General features: G+C 43.9%; 1 protein-coding gene across 1 annotated transcript in view; it reads right to left on the bottom strand.

Moving 5' to 3' along the window:
• The window catches only part of PCSK5 (proprotein convertase subtilisin/kexin type 5), a 409,642-nt gene that overhangs the window by 55,702 nt on the left and 331,797 nt on the right, over positions 1 to 22,143 (bottom strand). Inside the window, 1 exon segment of the mRNA XM_039910756.1 lies at positions 14,104 to 14,124. Within this exon segment, the coding sequence (XP_039766690.1) occupies positions 14,104 to 14,124 (21 nt within the window).

The following is a 22,143-nucleotide window of genomic DNA, read 5'->3' as shown; positions in this document are numbered from 1 at the left end:
GGAATGGAAAAGATCCAAATTCAGTCTCTTCTGGGGAGATTGTTCTCTCATCGAGGTTTCTGGGAGTTCCTGTCCACAAAGGACAATACCCACCATTCCCCTTTTGCAGAATATATGATCAAAAACCTTTTTCACCAACTACATCTTACCCATGCAGACATAGCCATATAGTGTTCTCGACATCATTTTGCTTTGGAAATACTGCTCAGTCTAACTTTGCTTTGGAAATACTGTTCGGCTCTGAAACCAAGTTCATTCTGGATTAAGGATGATGACTTAAAGCCTGCTGTTTTACCTAGCAAATCATATGGAAAATTGTCAAATTGTTTCATGCAGGTTTCATCTTGGTTTATTCTTTTTGATGACTAACTACTAATAAAAGTGACAAGTCTGAAACTTGTTCTAATTGATCACTGACAGAGAAGCTTCTTCATCACTCCCACAGAAGCCGGCTCTTCTTTGTTCACTCTCTTAATCATGTTTTTTGCTCTTTCTCACGCACCTCCACACCACAGAGTGTCCATCTCTCCCTATTGCTTTCCTTCTCTCTCCCTTTCCCTCTCTCTTCTTCCCCTCCCTCTTTCTCATCCTCTCTTTCTCTCCCCTTCTCCCTCCTCCACATCTCTCTTCGTCAGTCATTCCTTCTCCGTATCCCTCCTCAGAAACTATACTTTTTGTGCATTCTAGCTGTGACTCTAGCCCCCTTCCTGGGTCACTGTAGTAATAGCAGCAGCAGCAGCATCAAAGGATTCCAATTTCGCTTGTACAACCTCTGCCATAGTCTACCATCTTCCCAGCCTCTAAACTCCAAAGGCATCTAAGCAGCCACTGCAGCCCTGGACTTTTCTGACAGCTGCTGAGGCTTCAAAGGGTCAGCCTGAGGAGGGGAGCGAAAGCAGATGGGCCAGTAGAAGACTGGTCCTGGCTGGACTTTAGAGGCTAACACTTTCATAGTAAGGGAGTTCACTGTGGGAGAAGAAGGGCAGCAACGACTTGATCCCCTTGCAATGCCAATCTCTTAAATATCAAATTCCCCTTCCCTCCAAAATAACTTCATTTTGCTTTGGGAGCAAATATATCAAATTCTCATCCTTTGGCAAAATTGATTGCTCCATGGTATTTATTGAGCACCCCCCTAGGGACAATGCATCGTACTGAACACTTGAGCATGTACAACAGAAGCACGAGACATGTTCCCTGCCCAAAAGAAACTCATCCTCTAATGGGGTGCAGGGTTGTTCTTCCCAAATTCATTCAATAGTATTTATTGAGCGCTTACTATGTGCAGAGCACTGTACTAAGCGCTTGGAATGAACAAGTCGGCAACAGATAGAGACAGTCCCTGCCGTTTGACGGGCTTACAGTCTAATCGGGGGAGACGGACAGATGAGAACAATGGCAATAAATAGAGTCAAGGGGAAGAACATCTTGTAAAAACAATGGCAACTAAATAGAATCAAGGCAATGTACAATTCATTAACAAAATAAATAGGGTAATGGAAATATATACAGTTGAGCGGATGAGTACAGTGCTGAGGGGATGGGAAGGGAGAGGGGGAGGAGCAGAGGGAAAGGGGGAAAAGAGGGTTTAGCTGTGGAGAGGTGAAGGGGGGGTGGTAGAGGGAGTAGAGGGAGAAGAGGAGCTCAGTCTGGGAAGGCCTCTCGGAGGAGGTGAGTTTTAGGTAGGGTTTTGAAGAGGGGAAGAGAATCAGTTTGGCGGAGGTGAGGAGGGAGGGCGTTCCAGGACTGCGGGAGGACGTGGCCCAGGGGTCGACGGCGGGATAGGTGAGACCGAGGGACAGTGAGGAGGTGGGCAGCAGAGGAGCGGAGCGTGCGGGGTGGGCGGTAGAAAGAGAAAAGGGAGGAGAGGTAGGAAGGGGCAAGGTGATGTAGAGCCTTGAAGCCTAGAGTGAGGAGTTTTTGTTTGGAGCGGAGGTTGATAGGTAACCACTGGAGTTGTTTAAGAAGGGGAGTGACATGCCCAGATCGTTTCTGCAGGAAGATGAGCCAGGCAGCGGAGTGAAGAATAGACTGGAGCGGGGCGAGAGAGGAGGAAGGGAGGTCAGAGAGAAGGCTGACACAGTAGTCTAGCCGGGATATAACGAGAGCCTGTAGCAGTAAGGTAGCCGTTTGGGTGGAGAGGAAAGGGCGGATCTTGGCGATATTGTAAAGGTGAAACCGGCAGGTCTTGGTAACGGATAGGATGTGTGGGGTGAACAAGAGAGACGAGTCAAGGATGACACCGAGATTGCGGGCCTGAGAGACGGGAAGGATGGTCGTGCCATCCACGGTGATAGAGAAGTCTGGGAGAGGACCGGGTTTGGGAGGGAAGATGAGGACTGACTGAGCAGTGCTAGTCTAACTGTAAAAATAAGCATAATCCCACATTATCTGGGGCCTAAAAGAAATCAGGCTAAGCCTTAAGAAAGTCAGACAGCATGGGCTAAGAACCAAACAGTGGAATATGCTCTGTCTCTTTTATTGAACTGGTTTTCCTGGGGCAGTCTGGGTGAATCTGCGGAAAGCAGATCTTGTATTCTTTTAGTCTAGTGATATGGGGAGTAATAGGAGAAGGTGGAGAATGGTTTTAAGATGACAGACATTTTGATTTTGGCAGGACAGTCCCCTAATCAATCAAACAATCATTGGTATTTAATGAGCACATACTGTGTGCAGAGCATAGTAGTAAGCACTTGGGAGACTACAATACTATAAATTTGGCAGACATGATTCCTGCCTACAAGGAGCTTTCAGTCTAGTGGGGACTTGATCTGAAGGTCTGTGCTGCTGGCACTGTAGACGTCCTGCTCCCTTAAAAAAATGGCTGATGGAGATAGATGCACATGAATCTCGTGATGAAAGGGCAGAGATGATCAGGCACACATCTTCCTCTCTATGTGGGTAGCAGAAGAAGCAGAGAGGGTGGGGCAGAATGGACAATTAGGAGAACGGAAGAGCGGAGGAAGATTTGAAGAAAAGTGCAGGATGAAGGGTACCCTGCATGCCCTTTAGACTGTAAGCTCCTCGTGGGCAGGGATCGTGTTTACCAACACTGTTGTATTGTACTCTCCCAAGCGCTTAGTACAGTACTCTGCACCCAGTGAGCGCTCAGTAAAGTCCATTTACTTATTTATATTAATGTTTGTCTCCCCCTTTAGGCTGTAAGCTCTCGAAAGACTAGACCTTCTTGTGCAATAAAAGGGCTCTAGCCTGCCCAGCTTTGTTTTCCAAGGTTATGTAGGTAATCATCATCAGTCAGTGGTATTTTTGAGCCCTTACACTTGGGAGAGTATAATACAACAGATTTGGTAGACACATTCCCTGCCCATAAGGCACTTACAGACTAGAGGAGGAACTTACAGTCTAGGGGAACATACGTATGCATGTATAGGCTAGGCTCTGCCTTCTGAACCTAGGGCACATAGTCACTTGGGCTTCTTGCCTACGGTTTATCTTGATCGTTTGATTAAGGAACCCCTAATTCTTGGAAGTCCCAAGGCATTTAATCATTGCAGTCTCCCTTTAAAGACTTTGCTTTGAATCCACACTCCCAGTCAGGAGATACGGCCAAAAGCCTAGAGTTGGAGTCGCCTGGAGCAAAAGTGAACAGCCCTTTGGATCCTGAGATGTCCAACTCTGCAAGAGCCAAGCTGAAAAAACACTGGAGACAGGGCAAAACTGCCGAAATCACATTTTCTTTTATTACAGCTCCATTCAGACAGACAGGGAAGGGTCTGAAATGCACAACCTTTCATTTCCTGACTCTGACTAGGTGCATTTCACATTCTTGGCTTCTAAGAAAACTCTTCAAGTAAATATACTGTTGCTGGGAGGGAGGGTAGAGGTAGGGGGGAAACACAACCCACATTTATCGCTCCTGCTGCCTAAACAGAAACATAACTACTCAAAAACAAAATCTATTCCCTAAGCAGACATTCTTGTCGGTCATTGCTTTTGCCCAAACTGCTAGTCTAGCTCAAACCTGGGTAAATAACTCTGGTTATCTGAAAATCTAGAAGCCATTCCAAATGATTAACCTCGGTGGGGAGACCTCCTCCAAACAAGCAGAGAATCTTTATAATTCTTATTTTTTAAGACTTTGAAAGTCTCTATCATTCATCAGCAGGAATGTTTGTAAGAAGTGGTGTTTTCTTCTGTGTTTCCTTAAGTGGCTATGGTAACCAGATCACTTTCGAATCATTAATCAGCAGGCACTAGCTGAAGTACCTCTCTCTCCCCACAGACTCAAATCTCTAGTTCAACATGTTTCCTTCTTGCAACCCAGGTTGGGGAAAGCAGTGCTCTGTGTCTATTTATTGCTATAAACTTTATATAAAATGTATAAAATATTCATTCAATCATATTTATTGAGCGCTTACCATAGGCAGAGCGCTGTACTAAGCGTTTGGTAGGTACAATTCAGCGATAAAGAGAGACAATCCCTGCCCACCCTAGGCTTATATAAAATGTAGCTGTTATATTTTCCCAAGTGCTTAGTACATGTTCTGCACACAGTAAATGCTCAACAAATACAATTGACCGACTAACTGCTCCCCCAAAAACCTTTTCCTTGATTAGGCAGTTCGGCCCTATTCGGTGTCCAAATTTCCTACTCTGCATTTCTCATCTCTGCCATTTGGGGGATTCTGTCAAACACTGGGTTAAAGTTTGGCTCTGTCCCCTTTTCGCTGCATGTCTGTTCTTCTATTTGTGGTGGCAATGGGAGGGTATTTGGGAGTTGCGTGCTAAATGGTACACAACAGTTTCCACTTGCCATTCTTAATGAATACTGCTTAATGGTGGTGCCATTTGTGAATAAAAAAGAATTCTTTGTTGACTGTGATGTTCTTTTCAAACTTTACAGTTTCTCATGTTACAAAGGGAGGCCATCATTGCTGTTCAGTTTTGATTTGTGAATCTTTAAGGTGGTGGAAATCTTCATCAGTTAATAACCCATGTCATCCAGGGGGCCTAATCTCTCAGGGAAGAAATTCATTTCTCAAATTTGATTGTCTCAGTGAGGCACTGAAATCAATACACAGCTCTTCCAACGTCCCCTTTTAGACTTTGAGCCCCGTGTGGGACAGGAACTGTATCCACTCTGATGGTACTGCATCTACCTCAGTACTTATCGCATAGTAAATGCTTAACAAATACCACAATCCTTCTTGTTGGTCTCTACTCTGGCACAGCTGTGATCTGACCCTTTTAATCTAGTCTGGGACTGCATTTGCACTAGGCCAGCAAGGCACATTCCTAGTCTGCTGCAGTCATCTCTTGGCCCCATTTTTTTCTGGAGCCAAAGGGCTTTTTTTCAGTAGCAAGCCTGAAAAACAGCCGATTTAACATCACTGGATTATATTAAATTTGTTCTGGTCCCTGAGGGCAGGGTGGAGAACTCATTCACTTTCAGGTGACTACAATGCTAGTCCATTCCTCATAATGCAGACCATCCAAGGAACCTGTTTCAAAACAATATTTGTCAATTATCTCTTCAAGACAATCTACTTGCATATTCAAGAATTTCCTCTGAAAAAGTCTTCATTTTTCCTCATGTCCTGTGACCAGTGACTCCGTGGAAATCCCATGGGTGATTAGCAGAGGGAATTAGCCTGCTACCCAAACACATACCATTGTACTGCAAGGTAATGAATGGTTTTATATCCTGTCAAATAGGGCCAGCCACCACATCGTTAATGGCTTTGTGTTTGGGTTTGTGTGTGTGTGGGGGGAAGATGGTGAGGAAAGGAGGGGGAAGGGAAGGGAATGGGGAGGAATGAAAAGTCACCAGATTTTTTTCTGTACCTCAACCCAATTCCTTTCTCTCTGCACCCATCAAAAAAATGTATTAGCACCACACCAAAATAAATCATTAGGTTGGACAGTCCTGGCCTAGAAATGGTTTTCATTATGAGCTTACTATGTGCTAAGCACCAGAGGAGATATAAGATGCACAGAATTTCTGCCTCACGTTAGGCTCACAAGCTAAAAAATGAGCGGCTCTGATGGAATTTAGTCAATGAATATGTTTGTTTAGGTGGCCAATCTGGGTCACTCAGGAAAAAAAAAATCCTCCATTTCACAAGATGATTTCCCACACTGCACTTCACTTGGCCCTGGGGAGGCCTGACTAGATAGCGAATACCACCTGCAGGTCAGTAGGCTGTAAGGTAAGGTTCATTTGGACTAAGAGTTCATCTTTAAATGGGGGGTCCTTTGTGGCTAGCTGAGCTCTTTTCTTAATTAGCACAAAGCTCCCTGCTATAATGTCACTATACCATATACAGTTTCCCATCCCTCGAGGAAATAATGACTCTGGCCTTCATTCTTATGGGCAGGAGCTGAGCTATTGCCACTTAGGAACACTGACAATCAAAGTATTTTAGCATTTTTTTCATTAACACTTTTCAATGAGCAAAATGTATGGAAACTACTTATCCAAGCCCTCTCCTTTATCTTGCATTAAATCTTTGATTTTGCAGCTTAGCTTCGGGGAAAATTCTTGCTGCTGGTGCACAGGGATTAAATGGAAGAGATTTCTGAGCTTTTCCTAATGCTCGCTAATTGGACACTTGATAATGATCCATAGTCTGACCCTGTGCCTTCAAGCTCACTGATAGAAAAATGTGCAGTTTTAGTTTAGTTTCAGAGCTTCTTGAAGTATAATCATTCAAAAATATTTATTGAGCACCCATTATGTGCAGAGCACTATACCAAGTACCAGGAGACTATAACAAAATTAGTAGACACGATCCCTGCTCTCAAGAAGCTGACAAACCAGCTGGGGAGACAGACACTAAAACAGCATGGCCTAGTGGAGAGAGAGAGCACAGGTGAGTTGAATTGTATTCTCCCAAGCGTTTAGTACAGTGCTCTGCACACAGTAAGCACGCAATAAATATCATTGGTGATGATGGTGGCCGGGAGTCAGGAGACCTGGGTTCAAGCCCCAGATCTGTCACTGGTCTACTGTGTGATTCTGAGCAAGTCAATGAACCTCTCTTGACCTCTGCTTCCTTATCTGTAAAGTGGGGAGAAGACAGAGGGTGAGCCCCCTGTGGGAAGGGGACTGTGTCCAATCTCACACCTACCCTAGGTTTTAGAATAGAATAAGTGATTAATCAATGCCATAATAGGAGGAAGTAATAGCATATAAAGATATGTACCCAGGGTATAGGGTTAGTGATGTGAGTACCCAAGCTCTTAGGGGCCATGGAAGGGCTGAAGTGGTATTAGGGGAGATATAATGAAGAGAGACTGAGAAGGGCCCCTGAAGGAGATGTGATTTCAGAGGGCTTTGAAGATGGGAAAAGCAGTGGTTCTGCCAGATGTGAAGGAGGAGTGGTTGAGATAGGGGTCAACGGTGGGAGAGACTAGAGCAGGGCTCAGCAAGTAGGTTAATGTGAAGGAAACAAATAATTATAATAGTAATTGTGGTATTTAAGTGTTTACTATGTGCTAAGCACGGTTCTAAGATCTGGGGTAGATATAAGGTAATCTGGTTATCCCACGTGGGGCTCACAGTTTTAATCTCCATTTTACCGATGAGGTGACCAAGGCACAGAGAAGTTAAAGGCTTGTCCAAGGTCACACAGCTGACAAGTGGTGGAGCCAGGATTAGAACCCACATCCTCTGACTCCCAAGCCCATGCTCTTGCCCCTAAGCCATGCTGCTTCTCTAAACAAAGTGTGCAAGCTAGGTAGGGTGCCCTGGGAGAAGACAATGAATAAGTAGGAGGGGAGGCTTTGGGGGGGGGGGGGAGACACGTGCAGTTGACAACTTAGAAAGATGATCCAAGAAACCGAGTGAAGCGTGGACTGGAGAGGGGAGAGACTGGAGGCAGGGAGATCAGTGAATAGTCAAGCCAGGACAGGGCAATTGCCTAGACCATTGTGGTGGCCCTTTGGATAGAGAGGAAGAGGCTAATTTTGGAAAGGTTGTGGAGGAAGAACTGGTGGGATTTGGTGACAGACTGAATATGGGGGGTTGAAAGAGAAAGAGAGATAGGAGTCAAGGATAATGCCATGATTGTGGGCTTGAGAGATGGGGAAGATGGTGGTGTTGTCAATGGTAATGGCAAAGTTAGGAGGAGGGAAGGTGAGAAGTTCAGTTTTAAGCATGTTAAGCTTAAGGTTCTGATGGGGCATCTATGTTGAGGTGCCCTGGAGGCAGGGGGAGATGAGAGAGATAAGGTGAGAGGTCAGGGTTAATGAGGTAGCATCCACATAAAGGTGGTCATTGAAGATATGATAGGATATCATATCATATGATACATGAGATGTGATTATATGATATGAGATGAACTCCCCAAGGGAACAAGTACCTACTGAGACTAGAAGGGAATCTAGAAATGAGTTCTGAGGGACCTCAACAGTTAGAGAGTGGGAGGTAGAAGAAGAACCCACAATAGACACCAAGGAGGAGCGGCCAGAGAGAAAGGAGAACTGGTAGAGTCCGTAAGCTCGTTTAGGGCAGGGAATGTGCCTATTCAATCTGTCATCAGTTCCTGTCAGTTCTACCTTCACAACAGCACTAAAATCTTCCCTTTCCTCTTCATCAATACCGCTACTATGCTGATTCAGCACTTATCCTAGTCCCACCAGACTACTGCATTTGCCCCCTTGCTTACCTCCTTGCCCCTTGTCTCTTCCCACTTGAGTCCACACTTCACTCTGCTGCCCGGATCATTTTTCTAAACACACATTCAGTCCATGTTTCCCCACTTCTCAAGAACCTCCAGTGGATACCCATCTGCCTCCACATCAGCATGGCTCAGTGGAAAGAGCACGGGCTTTGGAGTCAGAGGTCATGGGTTCGAATCCCAGCTCGGCCACTTGTCAGCTGTGTGACTTTGGGCAAGTCACTTAACTTTTTTGTGCCTCAGTTACCTCATCTGTAAAATGGGGATTAAGACTGAGCCCCACGTGGGACAACCTGATTCCCTTGTGTCTACCCCAGCACTTAGAACAGTGCTCTGCACATAGTAAGCGCTTAACAAATACCAACATCATCATCATCATCATCACATCAAACTGAAACCCTTTACCATTGGCTTTAAAACACTCAATCACCTTGCCCTCCTAGCTGATTTCATACAACTCAGCATGCTCGCTTCACTCCTCTAATGCCAACCTATTCACTATACTTCAGCCTCATCTATCTCACCACTGACCCCCTCACCCGTGTCCTGCCTCGTGCCCGAAACTACCCCCCGACCCATATCCAACAGTCCCATCACTCTCCCCACCTTTAAAGCCTTATTAAAATCGCATCTCCTCCAAGAGGCCTTCCCAATGAAGCCCCCATTTCCCCTACTCCCTCTAGATCACCCTTGCACTTGAATTTATACCCTTTACGCACCCCACCCTTTGCTCCCAGTATTTATGTACCTATCTGTAATTTATTTTAATGTTTGTCTCCCCCTCTAGATTGTGTGCTCCTTTGGACAGAGGTCATGTATACCAACTCTGTTATATTTTACTCTCCCAAGTGCTTAGTACAGTGATCGGCACACAGTAAGCACTCAGTGAATACCATTGACCAATTGGGAGAAGTAGGTGTATTTGAAGGCAAAGGGAAAATAGTCATCAAAGAGTGAATGATTGAAGATAATCATGGAGGGATTAAGGGTGGGAGCAAGTTATTTTAGAAGTTGAGAAGGGATGGGATTGAAAACATGGGTGGAATGGGTATATTTTGAAAGCAGAATTATTTCTTCTTGAAAGATGGCGGAGAAGAGTGAGAGAGAGAGTGGATGAGGGAATGGGAAGGAGCTGGTGAAGTAAAAGAGAGATTTGGGGGAGTTCACACCTGATGGTTTTGATTTTGCCAACAAAGCAGTTGGCATGATCATTAGGGGTGAGTGAAGGAATATGTGGGGTCACTGAGGGTTTAAGGAGGGAGATAAAAGCCTGGAATAGTTCATGGGGGCAAGGGGCATGGGAGTCACTAAGAGAGAAGTAGTGTTGCTGAGCAGAGGAGAGGGCAGAGTAACAAGTGAGGATGAATTTAAGATGTCTGAGGTCAACCTGGGGCCTAGATTTCTGCCAATAGCATTCTGAAGCACAAGCACTTAAAGGGGAGAAAGTATACTGTGGAGATGGTCCAAAGCTGAATGTTGCTAATGTGAGGTCAACGGAGGGACAGAAGGGGTGAGGAAGTTAAGTTCAGCAGATAGGGCAGAGTTGAGGATGCAGATTTATGCATCAAGCAAAAGGAGATTGTGGAGGAAGTCCAAATGGAACCATGAGGGCCTGGGGGAAGTGAAGGAGGTCTAGAGATTGGTGTCTTCATAGGGAGAGAGGACAGTTTTACAGGGTGGGGGCATGTGGGAGAGAAGACAGGTTAGGAGAATGTCCTTGGAGAGTGGGATTTCTCATTTGGTAAGGTTGGAAATGATAAAATGATGATGAGATCCAAGTGTGTCCATGTTGGTGAGTGGGTGAGATGGAGTGGAGCAGGAGGAGCAGAGTTGAGGAGTGAGAGGAAGCAGGTAGTTGGCAGCAGAAGTCTTGAGAAATGTCCACATGAATGTTGCAATCCCTAAAGATCAGTTTAGGGAAGGAGAAAGTGAGAAGAAAGTTGTCAAAAATAGCTCAGAAAATTGAAGGTGGGACCTGGGGGGGTGGAAGATAACGGCTACTAATAATGTTCATGTGTGGTAAAGGCAGATGATGTGGATTTCAAAGGAAGAGAAAGTGAAGGATAGAGAGCGAGGGATGGTCCGATGTTGGTATTGGAGAGCCAGGAGCAGGCCGACTCCTCCCCTTTTCCCTGTGAATCCAGGAGAGTGGGAGGAGAATGGCATTTGGGTGTGAGCCCATAAATAAGGAACAGGACTTTGAAAGAAATGAAGTGCCTGCACTTCTTTCCCGAGGCCTCACACTAAAGGAGAGGCCTAAGGGGGGCACAGAGAACTCTTTCACTTTGGGTAATGAATAGAAGAGAATGTGATCCGGTTACCATAACAACACAAAGACTACCAACAGTCCTTAACAACCTTGAGGAAGATGAAAAGGCTTATTTTGAAGTGGAGAAATAATTAGGCACATATTTGGAAACATTTTAAAACACCTGTGATTTAGGCAGGCCATCGAGATTGCTCCCTCAGCTCCATTATAGTCAATCATGTCTTCAGGTAGTAAGAATACTTGATCATCCCTTACAATGAACTATTTACTCTATACATCTAATGGCTCAGTGAGAGCTTTGCTCTCTTTCAGGTAAATATGTTTATTTAAGCTATCTGTCTACCTATCTAGCTGGATACTTCCAAAGCTCTTCTTGCTACTACCCAAGTACTCCTACCTCTAATCCACCTGTCTCATCCATTTGTACAACACAGTTTCTTGACCAGGACTAGCTTTTAAGAGAAAAAAAATGCTTCTATGGTTACACCTTTTCAGGGGACTTCAGAGGGACATTTTTTAGTCTTTGTACTTCCAAGAAAATTTTAAATTATAGGGGCCTGAAATAATAATGATGATAATAATCACAGTACTTGTTAAGAGCTTACTATGTGCCAAGCACTGTTTTAAGCACTGGTGTAGATACAAGTTAATCAGGTTGGACACAGTCCCCGTCCCACATGGGGCTCACACTCTTAATCCCCATTTTATAGACGAGGTGACTGAGGCCCAGGGAAGTTAAGTGATTTGCCCAAGGTCATACAGCAGACATGTGGTGGAGCCTGTATTAGAACCCACATCCTTCTGATAACAAGTGAATGACATAGAATGGATGTCAAGCTAAACTACCAAGGCAGCATGACCTGGTAATAAGACCCCTGGAATGAGAGTCAGGAGACATGGGTTCACATCTAGAACACATCTAGTCACATCACATCTTAGGTCATATCTCCTCCAAGAGGCCTTCCCTGATTAAGTCCTCTTTTCCTCAGCTCACTCTCCCCTCTGAGTCATCTATGCACTTAAATCTGTGACTTAGGGCATTTGATATTCTCCCCACCCTCACCCTCACAGTACTTATGTATGTGTCTTTAAAATGAATATTATAAAATGTTTTTATATTAATGCCTGTCTCCCCATCTAGACCGTAAACTCGTTATGGGCAGAGAACATATCTGCTAATTCTGATGTATTGTACACTCCTAAATGCTTAGTACAGTGCTCTGCACATAATAAGCGCTGAATAGATTGATTAGTCCCAGCTCTTCCACTTGCCTGCTTCGTGAATTTAGCAAGTTACAACTTCTCCATGCTTCAGTTTCCTCATCTGTAAAATGGGCTTAAAATATCTGTTCTCCCTCCCGCTAAGATTGTGAGCTCTTTGTGGGTATTTTTTGAGCTCTTACTGTACGCAGAGCTTGAAAGAGTACAATCAAGTAAGTAGACACAGTCCCTACCCTCAAGGAGTTTACAATCTATCAGGACGGGGATTGAGTCAAAATTGATTATCTTGTTTCAGCCACAGTACCTGGCTCATAGTAAGTGATTAATAAGTATTATTATATTAATAATTATAAACTGGAGTCAAGAAGGAATTAAACATCAGTAGGGGGGAAAGGTATCTGAATTTTGGCCATTAGGTATGAGTACCACTCAGACTTGCAATATCTGTCCATCAGTTATAGTTTGAAATGGATAAAGAGTATAGACTTTGGCTTGATGACCTTATTATGTGTACAACTGGTTTGACCAGTTTGCCCCAGGGACAAGGAAGCAAAGTTGTGAACATACCATTCACAAAGGCAATGGTGTGTGTTTGTTATGGAGGGATATTTTACTCAAAATCCTATAGAACAGTGTTAAGAAGAGTTTAAAATAAATTTCATGATGTGCAAAGTACAAACCAAAGAATACTTCTATAGCTGTAGCAGCATTTCTGTAAAACGGGAAGGGAGGTGTAAATAAAAAGAAGTTGGATGTTCAACAGAGTTAATGAAAGCAATTCTGGAAGATATAAAACTACAAATGATAAAGTCCCCCCTGACATCTCTCAATGAAAAGTCATGGTCACCCAGACAGAATGTCATCTATTTCTGTGAGGAGTACCTTAATGAAAGAGTGCATATAATAATAATAATGATGGTATTTGTTAAGCGCTTATTAGGTGCCAAGCACTGTTCTAAGCACTGCGGTAGATACAAGGTAGGCAGGTTGTCCCACGTGGGGCGCACAGTCTTAATCCCCATTTTACAGATGAGGTAATTGAGACCCAGAGAAGTTAAGTGATTTGCCCAAGGTCACACATCTGACAAGTGGTGGAGTCGGGATTAGAACTCACGACTTCTGACTCCCAAGCACAGGCTCCTTCCACTGATTTAACAGTTATTATTAGTATCATTGTAATCTCCTCACCACTTAATACAATGTGATAAATACCACCAATTGATTGATTGATTGAAGCACAGGCCAGAGACATTGCTGGGTTTTTGTAGGTGAGTGAGTGACAAAAATGTTCAAGGGCAATGCAAAATGCTTGCTAAAAGATTGGGTTGGGGTCGGAGGTGGGGGGTGAGAGGTAATTTCCAAATTTGCTATGCTAATCTGACTCACTGATTTGATGAGTTCCTTCAATACACAGGACAGCAGAATCACCACCAAAGTTATTTAATGAGTGAGCACCCACTAAGTGCAGAACACTATACTAGTTCATGCCAGCTTAAATGAGCCTTGCTATTTATTCATATTTCTGAGCATAAAGGTTTATAATTTAAATTTTTCCTTAGAATTGATCGGTGTTTTCTCCTTCACCCCTATTCCTACCCCTCCATGATGGAAATCAGATTTTAAAAAGGTCTTGGAAACCTGCACTCCTACTTTTCTCCCAACTCAATACTCTCCCCTGTCTGTGCCACCTAATCAAACAAAAGTAGCTACTGAATACCACTGTGTGCAAAGCACACATTTGGGTGAATACAGTGGAGGTAAAAGATAGCATCTCTGCTCTCAAGGACCCTACAACCTAGGCATGATCCCCTGAGGCTCCAGTGGTTTCTTCCCATCTTTCATAGTCCTGGTCCAAGGGGCTGCCAACCTATACAAAGTATACAAAGTATACCAAAGTATACAAGAAATAGTGCCAAGGGACTCCCAAACACACTTCCCTCTTCATGCCATCCTCATGGGCCAAGGGACCACTATCAGGGCACTGGGATTGGCCTCAGAGCTCCCCCAAACTCCTATGGGGCTACTTATTGATTGACAGCCCTCCAGAGAACCCCAGAGACTAGTACGTGGGAGGCTGTAGAGAAATCAGGTCACTGTGCCACTCCCCAAATGGGAACTGAATGCAGGAGAACGTCCCAGTTATTGGGGCTCTACTGGTGGCCCAGAGCCAAGCCCCACACCCCAGCACCCGACCAAAGAAAAGTTCCTGGATCTTTTCATAAAGTATCATTGACCCGCACTTAATACAGAGCTTGGCTGATAAGGGCTTAAGATAAACCACAATTATTATCATCCTGACTCCTTAGAAAAACCCTCTCGTTCCTCCACTGTCAAGTGTAATCCGTTGGAAGCATTTATCCTTTGTCTGACCCAACTACTTTGATTCTTTCTGGTTTGCTGGCATACCTATAGGGTTTGCTGGCATACCTATAGGGGTGGCCATACGCCGCTGCTTGCTGGTAGTTTGACTCCTGGTTAGCAAACCTGTTCAATACAAGGCACAGGTGCCATCTGTGAAAGGTCAGAATCATCAGCTAGCCACACTCAAAGTACAGCACAATTCCAGAATAGCTGGATCCAATAGTCTGATCCAGTGTCGTACTTCTGAGAAGAGGTGGACACTGGATACTGTGTCCACTTGGCAAATTTGCCATGTTTGCACTGTTCTCTTACTCCCCATAGGGGATATATGTTTGGTCATATAATGCAAACAATTGGACAGTGGCTTTAGGAAACTATGGTTTACGGATACTTCAGTTAAGCTAAACTGTTTGCTTTTTTGGCCTCTTCAGTGTACATGAGGGGATTACTGAACCCCATACTGAGAAGTAACTGTCATATTTCATCTTTGAAATCTCAATATGTCATCCCCTCCATTTGTATAACTTCTGCTGTTGCTTTGTTAAGCACAGAAAGTCAATTTACTTCTGAATCAGGAACGTAGCACATTTTTACATCCTTAAATATAATAGTTATCACGGAATTTGGCCCGCCCCACTCGTTCTCCACCTACGGACCCTTTCCTACTGCTGAACTACCGAGCCCCATTAATATTACCTTGCTTCAATTTATATATGATTTTAAAGATGAATCTGGGCCATTTGGATATTTCAAATGTACAGTCTATTCCTCTGCTTCAGGTTATACATTTGCAATGCAAATGTGCGATTGGTTTGGAAGGTTGAGAGACTTAGCAAAATTTTACCAACTGCCCTTTAAAATAAATTTCCATTGTTCTCCAGAAATGACACCAAACAATTCAGTGTTATCCTTGCAGGGGAACTGCAGAGTGGCTGATGATGATGGTATTTGTTAAGCACTTACTATGTGTCAAACAGTGTTCTAAGCGCTAGGGTAGAAACAGCGAATGAGGTTGGACCTAGGCTCTGTCCCACATGGGGCTCACAGTCTTAATCTCCATTTTACAGATGAGGTAACTGAGGCACAGTGAAGTTAAGCAACTTCCTGAGGTCACCCAGCAGACAAGTGGCAGAATCAGGATTAGAACCCAGGTCCTTCTCTCAGGCCCGTGATCTATCCACTAGGCCATACTACTTCTCTAATTGTTCCATAATGAAGCCTGACAATGTTTTGGGGTTTTTTTAGGCCAGATTTATTTTCTATTTCCTCATTCAGTTTCTTACCAATACCCACATCATTCCATCCCAAGGATATCCCAAGCTGTCAGCTGTTCCACACCCAGATATGGGGTGGGGAAGGTGAGCCTAGGAAACCCTTTGCTTCTCTAGCTTTTCCTCCCTCACAGGCTTTGAAATGACAAAGATGAGGACCTGGTGCCTCCTTGTCTTAGTTGGCAAGTGGAATCTTGATTGAGCAGGCAGAACTGCTCCCATCCCACTCCTCCCACAGCTCTCCCTGTCCCTGGGAACCCAGGGAATAAGTGGCAGGAAATACCCATCCCTACGCTTCCTGTCCATTAGCACAGAACATTATTTACTTGCCTGATCCAGGTGGCAGAGAGTTTATTGCTTTTCAGAACAAGCTGTTTTTAAGAAAGTAAAAAGCACTAGGCTGCTACAGATGGTCTTAGGCACAGCTGGGGGAAAAACTGGGAAGAAAAAGATTTTGTTGACCCTTTAACAGCATCAGCTCTAGTGTCGCTCAAGGGTGGTTTCTCAGTTGTTACACTTCCTAGCCAGGATTCAGTCTGCCTAGCCTAGCCATTTCAATCAATCATTGGTATGTGAGGACTTCTGCAGCTAAGCGATTGGGAGAGTACAATATGATAGAGTTGGTAGACGTGATCCCTGCCCTCAAGGAGCTTGCACATCTAGGCGGGGGAGTTTACCATCTAGTGGGAGTCTAAATTATAGATTTAACTGGACCAAAGCTGATCATTCAAGCCTATGCTCTTGGTGTTGTTTGGGCTCTTCCTCTAGGGAACCACTATGAGGAGACTTCACAGATGCAATGAGCTTGGTCGTTTGCCAAAGAATTGGCCTCAGGTTGATTTCTGGAGGGCCAGAAATTCAAACTCTGAAGTGGTAAGGACATCATATCAATCCCTTCTACACTATACAGCCAATCAGGGCTCTTGGTTGCCCAAAGTCTCCACTCAAATTAAACAATCAATTGTATTTACTAAGTGCTTACTGTATGCAGAGCACCAAGAAATGTAGCTAGCAAGCAGAAACTCAGGATTCAGTAATGGCCCAATTCTAGGGTGAATAAATTTCTAGTCTATCAGCTGGGAATCCATATAGAGATGGATTCTTTTCCTCAGTCAGATTTTAATAAAGTCACTCTAACGATGTTATGTCTGGAATGAAGATTTCAGTTTGAAGAGGGACCGGGAAGTCTTCTTGTGATTGGTTCAGGAAGAAGCAAGGGGGACAGAAGCCCTAGTTTCTCCATCACTGCTTCACTCTTTCTCAACCGTACCTTCTTGAAGGGTCCATTCCCCATCTTCTTTGGCTCCTGGGGGAGCTAAGTCAGAAACAGGGTTTCTTTGGTAAGGAAGCAACTGCCCTATTTTGGGTGGAGGTGGGATGGATGAGGTTGACATTTCCTTTTGCTGTAAAGGGTTTTACAGCCCCAAGTAACAGGCTGCTACATATGGGAAGAGGCACTGAGGTTCATAAGTACATAGTCCAAACTAGAAGTGATCTCAAGGCACCAGGAAGGCTGACATAGCTTTTCAGAAAACTCAGAAAGAGTAGCAATAGAACTGCAGGTTTGAATGGAGGAAAAAATGGATACAACATGGTTTAAGGGATTTGTCTTTTTAATTGACCCAATTGTTTCTGGGTATTAGTTTTGGGTGGTCTTGGTCCTCTAGAAGAAAGACTCATTTGGGGAATTCTATAATCGCTAGAGTGACAGTGTTTAATCCCTCCAACCTTTTCTAAAACAACAGGCATACTGATGACTACTGAAATCTCCTACTGAGAACTCACCTCCTCCAAGCGGCCTTCCAGGACTGAGTCCCCTCCCTTTCCCTCTCCTCCCCCTCCCCACCCAACCTCGGCTCTTCCCCCTTCCCCTCTCCTCAGCACTGTGCTCATTTCTATATTGAGAGAAGCAGCGTGGCTCAGTGGAAAGAGCACGGGCTTTGGAGTCAGAGGTCATGAGTTCGAATCCCAGCTCTGCCACTTGTCAGCTGTGTGACTGTGGGCAAGTCACTTAACTTCTTTGTGCCTCAGTTCCCTCATCTGTAAAATGGGGATGAAGACTGTGAGCCCTACGTGGGACAACCTGATTCCCCTGTGTCTACCCCAGCGCTTAGAACAGTGCTCGGCACATAGTAAGCGCTTAACAAATACCATTATTATTATATATTTGGATATATTATTTATTACTCTATTTATTTTGTTAATGAGGTGTACATCCCCTTGATTCTATTTATCTTGATGATGTCTTGTTTTTGTTTCGTTCTGTTTTGCTTTGCTGTCTGTCTCCCCCGTATAGACTGTGAGCCCATTATTGGGCAGGGATTGTCTCTAACTGTTGCAGAATTGTACATTCCAAACACTCTACACATAGTAAGTGCTCAATAAATACTAGTGAATGAATGACTAAAGACACTAAAGGATAAATGATTGAGGAAAAGCCTGGAAAACAATTTTAATATTAGGATGGTTGTTAATGAGAACAAAAATTACATTTTGTGACCCTCCAGAAGACAAACTCACTCATCCTTCATGCAAATAATCTATTTTTCACCATGTCCCTGTTGGGGGCTGGGGGAGCGGGCTGATGAAAGGGACAAGCATTGATTTTCCTCAACAAAATGGAAGTAGCTGAGGCAAGACACCTTAAGCACCTTGTTTGAGGTTTTACAGTGAATTCCTGGTAGAATGTCGATCCCCTGGCCTGGCCCAGCCCAGTACTCTACCCAGTGCCTTGCAATCAACCCCTTCTACACTATGCAGCCAATCGGGGCTTTTGGTTACCCAAAGTCTCCAGTCAAATTAAACAATCAATCAAGGGTATTTACTAAGCGCTTACTGTATGCAGAGCACCAAGAAATGTAGCTAGTGGGCAGAAACTCAGGATCAGCTTACTCTCTCTACAGTCCCATTCCCCTCCCTGGAGAGTCTACTACTATTTATTTTAAAGAATGATGTGCTCATGAGTGGTGAAGGGGTGGGGTGTGTGTGTGGGGGGGGGTAAATTTATCACTGGCCCTCATCACGTGGTAGCTGAAAAAAGCTATAGACAAAGTATGAAAGTGGAATGTTCTGGGAACTGGCTTGCTTGAAAAAAGAAGCATCTCTTCAAAAGTGCTCCTTTTCAAGGCAGAACCAGGCCAAACTTTCTGAGGTCAGATATTTGTTCCTGAAGCTCAGAAAGGGCAGGCAGCTCCAGTGACCCAGGATATAATGCTGGCAGATGGATAGGAGTGTTCACCTGCATTTGAAGTCCTCCCCACTGACTCACATGGTGCCATTTGATGTCCCAGAGGGGAGTTCCACTGTGACATTCTTGGTCATTGCCATGGAAAACGGCAGTCAGGCTTATTGTTTCCTTTGTGGTGAAGAAGGAGATTGAGGAAATGATGGAAGACAAGTCGAAGGAAAGAAAAGAACAGGCGATGTGGAGTAGCAGCCTTTTCTAGCTCTTAAGAGAATGGGGTCTCATGAAAACAAGATTCATTTTCTAATATTTTTTCTAATATTTTTCAGGTAAGGTGGATCTTTCAGGGGGTTTCAAATGGATATAAGATGGAAAATCCTAACTAGTCTTTTTTTTTCTTTTTTCTTTCAGCTTAATGCTTAAATGGTCTAATGCACTTTGCTCCCAAGTGAGTTTCAGGAGCCGATTATTCATATCTTGAATCTGATATAAGGAGAGTTACCCATTCTGGGCTACAGGATTGCTGTTTGCCAAAACTCTGTCTGACTTGAGGGTGAAAGACATAATATTTGCAATGTCCTTCAAGATTTTTGTGAGGAAGATCACATAAATGTAAAAATGTCATTTTAACAAGGAAGTTCCAATCAAGGTTTTTTAAAAAAAGATCTCAGCCCTATTGTAATGCCACAGGCCTGGAAGTGGCCAGGACAGTTTGACATTCTGCTTTTGGGAGGATCCCGTTTAAGGAAATCATCCCTGAAAAAAGAATGGATGGAAGAAAAATAAAGGGAAATGAAAGTAAAACTAGAAATCTGGGATCAGAGTTATCTGAGCAAAACCCGCATGAACCTACTCCCAGGGTAAATTCATAACTAATCTCATTCAGTGATTGACCATGAATTTCGATCTCACTAAGAGAGTCATAGCTTATATAAGTATAACACTGCACATTTAGAGTCTTTTCTCACGTGGAAACCTCCCCCCACCCACCATCTTTACTAAGCCACTCTGAGTATCATACCCAACAGTGCTTGATCAAAAGGGTGCAGGGACAGTGGCATCTGCTGCAGATGAGGTCTCAGAGGTATTCTGTTCTGTGTCCACAGTCTGCAATTCTTCTCCCTACCAGCCATCTCACAACATGTGCCGTTGGGCATAGCGATTCTGGGCAAGAGTATGCGGATGGTTCAGTGCACATTATCACCAGGATGGTTCAGTGCACATTATCACCAGGACAGCAAACATAACTCCAGCACACCTTCTACTGGTGGCAGAACATATCACTCCCCTCTTTACCATTGGTGTCCGAGGAATTCTCACCCCAAATTGTTAGGGGGTCAGAAAAGGCGCACTACTGGATTTCCAGGGACAAAATATACGAGAAATTTTATCTCAAAAACACTCACGCTCCTGAATGAAGTCTCCTTGTTGCCGCATCTCCTTCAAACTGAAGGACAACCCTGCTACTCTTTTTCTAATGTAGTTCAAAGTGCTTCAGAGACATCATAAAGTCTCACTAGACTTTATGAGAAGCAGCGTGGCGCAGTGGAAAGAGCACGGGCTTTGGAGTCAGGGCTCATGAGTTCGAATCCCAGCTCTGCCACTTGTCAGCTGTGTGACTGTGGGCAAGTCACTTAACTTCTCTGTGCCTCAGTTCCCTCATCTGTAAAATGGGGACTAAGACTGTGAGCCCCATGTGGGACAACCTGATTCCCCTGTGTTTACCCCAGCGCTTAGAACAGTGCTCTGCACATAGTAAGCGCTTAACAAATACCACCATTATTATTATTATCACTACATTTCATCTCACTACATTCCCCAAGACAAAGCTCTAGAAACACAGAGGTTCAGCAGCAAGTCAATGTTGGAAGCTTCGACTAAAAAGTCAGGGTTTTCCCAGTCCTGTGCTCAATGTATCAGGCTATGTTTGCTGATGAAGGAACTATGAAACCTGAAGTAGACTCATTTCATTTATGACCTATTATATTAATGAGTGTGCTCAAAAAAGCATCCTGATTAAGCTCAGGAAAATTAAGATTCAAGGAATCTTGGTAAAAACAAAGAACATTTTCAAGAAAACTCTTAGCTGCCTTAAAAACTGTGTATGTCGACAATTTTGTGAAGAAAAATCCAAGTGGAGTATAAACGCCGGATGTAGCTCTTTTGTTCCCCCAAATGCAACACATTCAGCATTTTCCTTTTAGAGAAAAATCTTGGGTCTTTTTGTGCGTGTTCTGTGATTTAAGATTTCTCTGCAGATCTTCTGTTAATCCATATCTGGCATAGCAACGAGCAAAGGCCCAGATGTTTGTCCACAAAAGTTCCCAGTTCGTCTGATGTCTGATGTCTGATGCAATCTAAGGAGTCCTTCTTCATTTGGGCTGAGCTCGAATCAGCATTCAAGCTCTCCATTTGGAAGTGAATTTTCCCAAACAGAGATCCCATGAGAAGGCCAGCCTGTTGTCTAGAGCATGTTTGTGCCATGAGATTTAATCCCAGCCCTTTCAGGGGCAGCTGCCTGAGAGGAAAATTTTTTTTCCTCTGTTGTGTGATTTTTCTCTTCCTCATCCACCAAAGAGCAAAGATTGACTTGAGATTAGCTAGAGCTAAAAACTGAACTGTTCCACGGGGGCCTCCACACATTTGTCCTCATTGTACATATTTCTATCAGACTATGAGTATGACTAAACTGTGGCTCGTGTTCCAATAAATTCCATCACATTCCCGCCGACAAAGTCAGTAAATCACAGCACACCATGTTACTGAAAGCTCTGGAATGACAAACCTTCAATTTTGGGTTTTGTTTGATATGGTTGGGTTTTAAAATTCCAAGGGTCAAAAACCCTGTCAATCGTCTGCATTTATCTCAATTTACACAGCGTTATATTCATTAAGGTTGGTTGCCTCAATAGTATTGATTTGACATTCTGAACCCACAGAGTCAGCTGTGATGTAAGTGAAATGTGTGTTTGTTTTTCTTCCCAAGAAATATTTGATGCTAATTTGAATCCAGTAATTCTGCTGAAGTACAGCTGGTGCTTCTTGCTCCATAATGGAGTTGGAAACTTCAGGGATCCCACTCCACTCCCCACACTGGAGGCTGTCTACAGACTTCTAGCCTCAGGGAAGGGTTTATCAAAGAAAACTCCCACACACTCTCCCCTCAGGCACTGTGTTTTACATTTTCATTCCATT

Source organism: Ornithorhynchus anatinus, chromosome X5 (assembly GCF_004115215.2).
Source record: "Ornithorhynchus anatinus isolate Pmale09 chromosome X5, mOrnAna1.pri.v4, whole genome shotgun sequence".
NCBI classification, from domain to species: domain Eukaryota; kingdom Metazoa; phylum Chordata; class Mammalia; order Monotremata; family Ornithorhynchidae; genus Ornithorhynchus; species Ornithorhynchus anatinus.
The sequence above is the reverse complement of the archived record's forward strand: the minus strand, read 5'-3'. Positions and strand labels throughout refer to the sequence as shown.